Source organism: Entelurus aequoreus, linkage group LG05, assembly GCF_033978785.1.
Source record: "Entelurus aequoreus isolate RoL-2023_Sb linkage group LG05, RoL_Eaeq_v1.1, whole genome shotgun sequence".
Taxonomy (NCBI): Eukaryota; Metazoa; Chordata; class Actinopteri; order Syngnathiformes; family Syngnathidae; genus Entelurus; species Entelurus aequoreus.
The window spans coordinates 87,897,310-87,909,024 of NC_084735.1; the positions used below are offsets into that span (position 1 = coordinate 87,897,310).

At 37.8% G+C, this 11,715-nt stretch overlaps 1 protein-coding gene across 1 annotated transcript in view; it reads right to left on the reverse strand.

Moving 5' to 3' along the window:
• The window catches only part of si:ch211-80h18.1 (uncharacterized protein LOC555593 homolog), a 17,327-nt gene extending 7,087 nt beyond the window's left edge, over positions 1-10,240 (reverse strand). Inside the window, exons 1-9 of the mRNA XM_062046706.1 lie at positions 10,168-10,240; positions 7,487-7,783; positions 7,201-7,443; positions 5,736-5,759; positions 1,944-1,982; positions 1,699-1,785; positions 687-743; positions 499-519; positions 354-404 (exon numbers count right to left, since the gene is read on the reverse strand). Of these exons, the coding sequence (XP_061902690.1) occupies positions 354-404; positions 499-519; positions 687-743; positions 1,699-1,785; positions 1,944-1,982; positions 5,736-5,759; positions 7,201-7,443; positions 7,487-7,783; positions 10,168-10,240 (892 nt within the window). The remainder of the gene's footprint in view (positions 1-353; positions 405-498; positions 520-686; positions 744-1,698; positions 1,786-1,943; positions 1,983-5,735; positions 5,760-7,200; positions 7,444-7,486; positions 7,784-10,167) is intronic.
• Positions 10,241-11,715: the final 1,475 nt, after the last annotated feature.

The window sequence follows — 11,715 nt, forward strand, 5'->3', positions numbered from 1 at the left end:
CAGCAGCAGGTGGTCGTGATACTTTGGCACTGCAGACCGAGGAAGATGACCATAGTCGGGTCTATCATAGTCTGGTCAATAGTTTGGGATCTAACATAGTCGGGTCAATAGTGTGGGGTCTATCATAGTCTGGGAAATAGTGTGGAGTCTATCATAGTCGGGTCAATAGTGTGGGGTCTATCATAGTCTGGGAAATAGTGTGGAGTCTATCATAGTCGGGTCAATAGTGTGGGGTCTATCATAGTCTGGTCAATAGTGTGGGGTGTTATTTTGGTGAGAATGTCCACAATGTCGGCACACCTGACACAACCGTGTCTTGTAATCACCCATTGCCCCGCCCCCTTGACACTCACCTGTTTGTCCCTCGGCTCCTCCCCTTCCATTCAACGGCTTCTGTCCGTTACCTGAAGCACGCCACAGCCAATCATTGAGTACGATCAATCACTGATTGGCTAATATTCATCACTTCACCCTCTTGGACAAAATCAAGATGTTCACCTTTGAGTTGTGCATCCCAACCTGCAGACAAACATTTTCTACTTCAATCATTCACTCTCTTTGGTTCCTTTTCTGGCGCTTATCCTGTTCACGGTCAAAGGTGAACTGGAGCCTGTTCTGGCTGACAAAAGGCGGACTCCGGACAGGATGTACGTCAAGACAAGGAGTCTTCAAAAACCTTTGGTTACCTGCAGAGCCGCTGGTCGCTCCATCAGATTGTTCCCCCGTCTCGGAGTCCTGAGAACCTGACACACGTTCAACAACTTAAGTTGTAATAAGTTCAAGCAGCAGACCAGTTCTTAGAACTCAAGTTGTAATAAGTTCAATCAGCAGACCAGTTCTTAGAACTCAAGTTGTAATAAGTTCAAGCAGCAGACCAGTTCTTAGATCTCAAGTTGTAATAAGTTCAAGCAGCAGACCAGTTCTTAGATCTCAAGTTGTAATAAGTTCGAACAGCAGACCAGTTCTTAAAACTCAAGTTGTAATAAGTTCAATCAGCAGACCAGTTCTTAGAACTCAAGTTGGAATAAGTTCAATCAGCAGACCAGTTCTTAGAACTCAAGTTGGAATAAGTTCAATCAGCAGACCAGTTCTTAGATCTCAAGTTGTAATAAGTTCGAACAGCAGACCAGTTCTTAGAACTCAAGTTGTAATAAGTTCGAACAGCAGACCAGTTCTTAGAACTCAAGTTGTAATAAGTTCGAACAGCAGACCAGTTCTTAGATCTCAAGTTGTAATAAGTTCAATCAGCAGACCAGTTCTTAGATCTCAAGTTGTAATAAGTTCAATCAGCAGACCAGTTCTTAGAACTCAAGTTGTAATAAGTTCAATCAGCAGACCAGTTCTTAGAACTCAAGTTGGAATAAGTTCAATCAGCAGACCAGTTCTTAGATCTCAAGTTGTAATAAGTTCGAACAGCAGACCAGTTCTTAGAACTCAAGTTGTAATAAGTTCAAGCAGCAGACCAGTTCTTAGATCTCAAGTTGTAATAAGTTCAATCAGCAGACCAGTTCTTAGAACTCAACTTGGAATAAGTTCAATCAGCAGACCAGTTCTTAGAACTCAACTTGGAATAAGTTCAATCAGCAGACCAGTTCTTAGAACTCAACTTGGAATAAGTTCAATCAGCAGACCAGTTCTTAGAACTCAACTTGGAATAAGTTCAATCAGCAGACCATTTTTTTCTGGGTTCTGACTCACCGCTGATGTGGACCATGGATGAGGCTTGAGGTCTGGGTTCTGACTCACCGCTGACGTGGATCGTGGACGAGGCCTGAGGTCTGAGACCTGCAAGGATAAACATGAGGATCAAGGGCCACAACTGAAACCTGCTCCTACAACTTGTTTGGAATCTCTGCTTGTGGAATTTCCCCAAATGTAATCTTGGGATTGAAGTGGAACAAAGCTCCATTTCATAACAGAAAACCTGATCGGGGTGGACCTACCTGAAGCCCCGCCTGCGGTCTGGTGGACACCAGGAGGTCCTGCTGGAGAGGAAGCTTGAATGAATGCAGCTCATGTTTCCTGAAGTTAATGAAAAAACTACACCCGGGTTCACTTTCAGCTCTCTGATCCTTTCAATCCTGCACCCAGACTTGACTATTTCAAAAGACTTCAAGAGAGCGTACCTTGACCATTTTTATTCCACTTTAGATTTAAGTCATGTTTACAACTATATTCATTCCACTTTAGATTTAAGTCATGTTTACAACTATATTCCTTCCACTTTAGATTTAAGTCATGTTTACAACTATATTCATTCCACTTTAGATTTAAGTCATGTTTACAACTATATTCATTCCACTTTAGATTTAAGTCATGTTTACAACTATATTCATTCCACTTTAGATTTAAGTCATGTTTACAACTATATTCATTCCACTTTAGATTTAAGTCATGTTTACAACTATATTCATTCCACTTTAGATTTAAGTCATGTTTACAACTATATTCATTCCACTTTAGATTCATGACATGTTTACAACAATCTTAAATCCACTTTCATGTTTACAACGATCTTAATTCCACTTTCATGTTTACAACGATCTTAATTCCACTTTCATGTTTACAACGATCTTAATTCCACTTTCATGTTTACAACGCTCTTAATTCCACTTTCATGTTTACAACGATCTTAATTCCACTTTCATGTTTACAACGATCTTAATTCCACTTTCATGTTTACAACGATCTTAATTCCACTTTCATGTTTACAACGATCTTAATTCCACTTTCATGTTTACAACGATCTTAATTCCACTTTCATGTTTACAACGATCTTAATTCCACTTTCGTGTTTACAACGATCTTAATTCCACTTTGGTGTTTACAACGATCTTAATTCCACTTTCATGTTTACAACGATCTTAATTCCACTTTGGTGTTTACAACGATCTTAATTCCACTTTGGTGTTTACAAAGATCTTAATTCCACTTTGGTGTTTACAACGATCTTAATTCCACTTTGGTGTTTACAAAGATCTTAATTCCACTTTGGTGTTTACAACGATCTTAATTCCACTTTGGTGTTTACAACGATCTTAATTCCACTTTGGTGTTTACAACGATCTTAATTCCACTTTGGTGTTTACAACGATCTTAATTCCACTTTCATGTTTACAACGATCTTAATTCCACTTTCATGTTTACAACGATCTTAATTCCACTTTCATGTTTACAACGATCTTAATTCCACTTTCATGTTTACAACGATCTTAATTCCACTTTCATGTTTACAACGATCTTAATTCCACTTTCATGTTTACAACGATCTTAATTCCACTTTGGTGTTTACAACGATCTTAATTCCACTTTGGTGTTTACAACGATCTTAATTCCACTTTCATGTTTACAACGATCTTAATTCCACTTTCATGTTTACAACGATCTTAATTCCACTTTCATGTTTACAACGATCTTAATTCCACTTTCATGTTTACAACGATCTTAATTCCACTTTCATGTTTACAACGATCTTAATTCCACTTTCATGTTTACAACGATCTTAATTCCACTTTCATGTTTACAACGATCTTAATTCCACTTTCATGTTTACAACGATCTTAACTCCACTTTCATGTTTACAACGATCTTAATTCCACTTTCATGTTTACAACGATCTTAATTCCACTTTCATGTTTACAACGATCTTAATTCCACTTTCGTGTTTACAACGATCTTAATTCCACTTTCGTGTTTACAAAGATCTTAATTCCACTTTGGTGTTTACAACGATCTTAATTCCACTTTCGTGTTTACAACGATCTTAATTCCACTTTCGTGTTTACAACGATCTTAATTCCACTTTCATGTTTACAACGATCTTAATTCCACTTTCATGTTTACAAAGATCTTAATTCCACTTAGGTGTTTACAACGATCTTAATTCCACTTTCATGTTTACAACGATCTTAATTCCACTTTGGTGTTCACAACGATCTTAATTCCACTTTCATGTTTACAACGATCTTAATTCCACTTTCATGTTTACAACGATCTTAATTCCACTTTCATGTTTACAACGATCTTAATTCCACTTTCATGTTTACAACGATCTTAATTCCACTTTCATGTTTACAACGATCTTAATTCCACTTTCATGTTTACAACGATCTTAATTCCACTTTCGTGTTTACAACGATCTTAATTCCACTTTCGTGTTTACAACGATCTTAATTCCACTTTGGTGTTTACAACGATCTTAATTCCACTTTGGTGTTTACAACGATCTTAATGCCACTTTGGTGTTTACAACGATCTTAATTCCACTTTGGTGTTTACAACGATCTTAATTCCACTTTGGTGTTTACAAAGATCTTAATTCCACTTTGGTGTTTACAAAGATCTTAATTCCACTTTGGTGTTTACAACGATCTTAATTCCACTTTGGTGTTTACAACGATCTTAATTCCACTTTGGTGTTTACAACGATCTTAATTCCACTTTCATGTTTACAACGATCTTAATTCCACTTTGGTGTTTACAACGATCTTAATTCCACTTTGGTGTTTACAACTATCTTAATTCCACTTTCATGTTTACAACGATCTTAATTCCACTTTGGTGTTTACAAAGATCTTAATTCCAATTTGGTGTTTACAACAATCTTAATTCCACTTTGGTGTTTACAACGATCTTAATTCCACTTTGGTGTTTACAACGATCTTAATTCCACTTTGGTGTTTACAACGATCTTAATTCCACTTACATGTTTACAACGATCTTAATTCCACTTTCATGTTTACAACGATCTTAATTCCACTTTCATGTTTACAACGATCTTAATTCCACTTTCATGTTTACAACGATCTTAATTCCACTTTGGTGTTTACAACGATCTTAATTCCACTTTCATGTTTACAACGATCTTAATTCCACTTTGGTGTTTACAACGATCTTAATTCCACTTTGGTGTTTACAACGATCTTAATTCCACTTTCATGTTTACAACGATCTTAATTCCACTTTGGTGTTTACAACGATCTTAATTCCACTTTGGTGTTTACAACGATCTTAATTCCACTTTGGTGTTTACAACGATCTTAATTCCACTTTGGTGTTTACAAAGATCTTAATTCCACTTTCGTGTTTACAACGATCTTAATTCCACTTTCATGTTTACAACGATCTTAATTCCACTTTCATGTTTACAACGATCTTAATTCCACTTTCATGTTTACAACGATCTTAATTCCACTTTCATGTTTACAACGATCTTAATTCCACTTTGGTGTTTACAACGATCTTAATTCCACTTTGGTGTTTACAACGATCTTAATTCCACTTTGGTGTTTACAACGATCTTAATTCCACTTTGGTGTTTACAAAGATCTTAATTCCACTTTCGTGTTTACAACGATCTTAATTCCACTTTCATGTTTACAACGATCTTAATTCCACTTTCATGTTTACAACGATCTTAATTCCACTTTCATGTTTACAACGATCTTAATTCCACTTTGGTGTTTACAACGATCTTAATTCCACTTTGGTGTTTACAAAGATCTTAATTCCACTTTCATGTTTACAACGATCTTAATTCCACTTTGGTGTTTACAACGATTTTAATTCCACTTTCATGTTTACAACGATCTTAATTCCACTTTCATGTTTACAACGATCTTAATTCCACTTTCATGTTTACAACGATCTTAATTCCACTTTCATGTTTACAACGATCTTAATTCCACTTCGGTGTTTACAAGTGTTGTTCTGAAAGTTCAAAGGTGACATCTCACCCTCCTTTGTGTTGTCGTCGTCATCTGAAAGGAAAAGAATTCCAAGTTTTTTGTACTGGTCTTTGTTGTATTTTACACTTACTCACTACCTAGTTAGTTAGTTAGGGTTACTAACTACGAGTTATGGAAAATACTAACGAGTAGTGGGGGTTCGTTTAACATGACCACAATGCTAGCTAGTAATGGATATCGTTTACTACTATCCAATGTTACTATTACTACCAAAACTACTACTATCTAATGTTACTATACTATTACTACCAAATCTACTACTATCTAATGTTACTATACTATTACTACCAAAACTACTACTATCTAATGTTACTATACTATTACTACCAAATCTACTACTATCTAATGTTACTATACTATTACTACCAAAACTACTACTATCTAATGTTACTATACTATTACTACCAAATCTACTATCTAATGTTACTATACTATTACTACCAAAACTACTACTATCTAATGTTACTATTACTACCAAAACTACTACTATCTAATGTTACTATTACTACCAAATGTACTACTATCTAATGTTACTATTACTACCAAAACTACTACTATCTAGTGTTACTATTACTACCAAATCTACTACTATCTAATGTCACTATACTATTACTACCAAAGCTACTACTATCTAATGTTACTATTACTACCAAAACTACTACTATCTAATGTTACTATTACTACCAAATGTACTATCTAATGCTACTATACTATTACTACCAAATCTACTACTATCTAATGTTACTATACTATTACTACCAAAACTACTACTATCTAATGTTACTATTACTACCAAAACTACTACTATCTAATGTTACTATTACTACCAAATGTACTACTATCTAATGTTATTATACTATTACTACCAAAACTACTACTATCTAATGTTACTATTACTACCAAAACTACTACTATCTAATGTTACTATACTATTACTACCAAATCTACTACTATCTAATGTTACTATACTATTACTACCAAAACTACTACTATCTAATGTTACTATTACTACCAAAACTACTACTATCTAATGTTACTATTACTACCAAATGTACTACTATCTAATGTTATTATACTATTACTACCAAAACTACTACTATCTAATGTTACTATTACTACCAAAACTACTACTATCTAATGTTACTATACTATTACTACCAAATCTACTACTATCTAATGTTACTATACTATTACTACCAAAACTACTACTATCTAATGTTACTATACTATTACTACCAAATCTACTACTATCTAATGTTACTATACTATTACTACCAAAACTACTACTATCTAATGTTACTATTACTACCAAAACTACTACTATCTAGTGTTACTTTTACTAGCAAATGTACTACTATCTAATGTTACTATTACTACCTGATGACAAGGTGCTTAAGGGATGTGCAGACCAGCTGGCTGGGGTTCTCACAGACATCTTCAACATCTGGCTGACCCAGGCTGTGGTACCATCGTGGCATCTGGCTGACCCAGGATGTGGTACCATCGTGGCATCTGGCTGACCCAGGCTGTGGTACCATCGTGGCATCTGGCTGACCCAGGCTGTGGTACCATCGTGGCATCTGGCTGACCCAGGCTGTGGTACCATCGTGGCATCTGGCTGACCCAGGCTGTGGTACCATCGTGGCATCTGGCTGACCCAGGCTGTGGTACCATCGTGGCATCTGGCTGACCCAGGCTGTGGTACCATCATGGCATCTGGCTGACCCAGGCTGTGGTACCATCGTGGCATCTGGCTGACCCAGGCTGTGGTACCATCATGGCATCTGGCTGACCCAGGATGTGGTACCATCGTGGCATCTGGCTGACCCAGGCTGTGGTACCATCGTGGCATCTGGCTGACCCAGGCTGTGGTACCATCGTGGCATCTGGCTGACCCAGGCTGTGGTACCATCGTGGCATCTGGCTGACCCAGGCTGTGGTACCATCGTGGCATCTGGCTGACCCAGGCTGTGGTACCATCGTGGCATCTGGCTGACCCAGGCTGTGGTACCATCGTGGCATCTGGCTGACCCAGGCTGTGGTACCATCATGTTTTAAGACGGCCACAATCTCCTCCCTCAATGATTACCGCCCCGTTGCACTCACCCCCATCATAGTGAAGTGCTTGGAGAGGCTGGTAAAGGAATATATTGTCTCCAGACTTCCCCCCACATACCAGTTTGCTTATCGCCCTAACCGCTCCACAGAGGACGCCATCTCCTCTGCACTCCACTTGAGCTCAGAACATCTGGAAGGAAAGGACACACACGTGCGGATGTTGTTTCTGGACTTCAGCTCAGCATTCAACACCATCATCCCGCAGCACTTGGTGAGCAAACCTTGGATTCAGTACCCCCCTATGCAACTGGCTGCTGGACTTCCTCACAGACAGACCTCAGTCTGTGAGAGTGGTCAACAACACCTCCAGTGCCATCTCCCTGAGCACTGACTCCTCCCAGGGCTGCGTCCTGAGTCCACGTTGATGACCCATGACTGCTGCACCAGGTCCACTACTAACCACATTGTGAAGTACACCACAGTAGTGGGCCTCATCCGGGACAACAACCACGTGGACTACAGGGAGGAGGTGAAACATCTGGTTGACTGGTGCAGAACCAACAACCTGGTCCTGAATGTCGACAAGACCAAGGAGATCATGGTTGACATCAGGAAGCACCAGTCCAGCCACGCTCCACTCTTCATCAACGGCACAGCAGTGGAGATAGTAAGCAGCACCAAGTTCCTGGGGGTGCAGATAACTGACAATATGACCTGGTCCCTACACACCGGAGCTCTTGTAAAAAGAGCTCAGCAGCGCATGCACTTTTTGCGTGGGATGAAAAGAGCACAGCTCCCTCCCCCCATTCTCAGCACGTTCTACAGAGGCACTATAGAGACCTCCCCCCATTCTCAGCACGTTCTACAGAGGCACTATAGAGACCTCCCCCCATTCTCAGCACGTTCTACAGAGGCACTATAGAGACCTCCCCCCATTCTCAGCACGTTCTACAGAGGCACTATAGAGACCTCCCCCCATTCTCAGCACGTTCTACAGAGGCACTATAGAGACCTCCCCCCATTCTCAGCACGTTCTACAGAGGCACTATAGAGACCTCCCCCCATTCTCAGCACGTTCTACAGAGGCACTATAGAGACCTCCCCCCATTCTCAGCACGTTCTACAGAGGCACTATAGAGACCTCCCCCCATTCTCAGCACGTTCTACAGAGGCACTATAGAGACCTCCCCCCATTCTCAGCACGTTCTACAGAGGCACTATAGAGACCACCTGCTGACCACCTGCATCTGTCTGGACTGGAGCCTGCAGTGCCTCAGACTGGAAGTCTCTCCAGAGAGTGGTGAGGATCATCAGGACTCCTCTTCCTCCTATCCAGGAGATCACAAAAAGCCGCTGCCTGACCAGGGCCCCGAAAATCTGCAAAGACTCCTCCCACCCCCACCAAGGACTGTTTTTCACTGCTGGACTCTAGAAAGAGGTTCCACAGCCTCCGAAGCAGAACCTCCAGGTTGTGTAACAGCTTCTTCCCTCAGGCCATAAGACTCTTGAACGCATCACCATTCAATCATCCCCTCAACTACCCCCAAAATGGATGAACTGGCTGGAATAAAAAATCTACTATCTAATACTACTACCACCAAATCTACTACTATCTAATATTACTACTACTACTACCACCAAATCTACTACTATCTAATATTACTACTACTACTACCACCAAATCTACTACTATCTAATATTACTACTACTACTACCACCAAATCTACTACTATCTAATATTACTACTACTACTACCACCAAATCTACTACTATCTAATATTACTACTACTACCAAATCTACTACTATCTAATACTACTACTACTACCAAATCTACTACTATCTAATACTACTACTACTACCAAATCTACTATCTAATACTACTACCAAATCTTTTGTGTGAAAGGTGTTTATTGAACATTATGTTCCCAACAATAGTAAGACTATTGTGTGAAAGGTGTTTATTGAACATTATGTTCCAAACAATAGTAAGACTATTGTGTGAAAGGTGTTTATTGAACATTATGTTCCAAACAATAGTAAGACTATTGTGTGAAAGGTGTTTATTGAACATTATGTTCCCAACAATAGTAAGACTATTGTGTGAAAGGTGTTTATTGAACATTATGTTCCAAACAATAGTAAGACTATTGTGTGAAAGGTGTTTATTGAACATTATGTTCCAAACAATAGTAAGACTATTGTGTGAAAGGTGTTTATTGAACATTATGTTCCCAACAATAGTAAGACTATTGTGTGAAAGGTGTTTATTGAACATTATGTTCCAAACAATAGTAAGACTATTGTGTGAAAGGTGTTTATTGAACATTATGTTCCAAACAATAGCACGACTAACAGGCCTACCCTCTTCCTCGGACTGCTCGCCCTCCACATCCTCTGTAAGCTCCGCCTCCTCTTGCTCTGTAAAATGAGGCATGTTCAGCACATTGAATCTTCTGCCCACAATCTCTTTTTACCTTCAGTGGGAGCTGGCAGGACTGTCGTAACCACGGCAACCAGCAGGGACAGCAAAATGAAGTTCCTGATGAAACGCAAATCAATTATTTCCCTCAGAAACTTATTTGCTTCAGGGACAATAATCAATACTTGTCAATAAAGGGACACAAGTCATTCAGACTTAACTCCTATCAATATTTAGGATATATTTAGGATAATGTTGACATCTATAGTTATATTTTGATAAACAATCATAAATGAATCAGCACATACACAATGTTGACATCTATAGTTATATTTTGATAAACAATCATAAATGAATCAGCACGTACACAATGTTGACATCTATAGTTATATTTTGATAAACAATCATAAATGAATCAGCACGTACACAATGTTGACATCTATAGTTATATTTTGATAAACAATCATAAATGAATCAGCACATACACAATGTTGACATCTATAGTTATATTTTGATAAACAATCATAAATGAATCAGCACATACACAATGTTGACATCTATAGTTATATTTTGATAAACAATCATAAATGAATCAGCACGTACACAATGTTGACATCTATAGTTATATTTTGATAAACAATCATAAATGAATCAGCACGTACACAATGTTGACATCTATAGTTATATTTTGATAAACAATCATAAATGAATCAGCACGTACACAATGTTGACATCTATAGTTATATTTTGATAAAAACATCCTACTGGTAAAAGGCGCGTGCAAGAAAAACAACAGCAAAGTTACAATGTTACCCTCCCAAAAAGGGTACATACAGTATTTATCCAGGAGAGTCAAATGTCTTTGATAATAATACAAGAAGTGGACTGTTAATAACCGACATCAGCGACCATCTGCCACTCTTGACTATTTATGATGGCAACTACAGGAAGAAGAAGATTGACAAAAAGACATTTGAAAGACGCTGCACAGAAGAAGGAAGGATTTCCTTCAAGAAGGAACTGAGGAAACACATTTGGGACAATGTATACAATGAAGATGATGTAGATCAGTGGTCCGCGGACCGATTGGTACCGGGCCGCACAAGAAATTTAAAAAAATTTTTAAAAAATTAAAATTATATATATATATTTTTTTTTAAAAATTAAATCAACATAAAAACACTATATATATACATATTGTGTATGTGTATGTCAATATAGATCAATACAGTCTGCAGGTATACAGTCCGTAAGCACACATGATTGTATTTCTTTATGAAAAAGAAAAAAAGAAAAAAAAAATTAAAATTATTTTATTTTTTTAAATTAAATCAACATAAAAACACTATATATATACATATTGTGTATGTGTATGTCAATATAGATCAATACAGTCTGCAGGTATACAGTCCGTAAGCACACATGATTGTATTTCTTTATGAAAAAATAAAATAAAAAAATAATTCAAATTAATTTTTTTTTAAATTAAA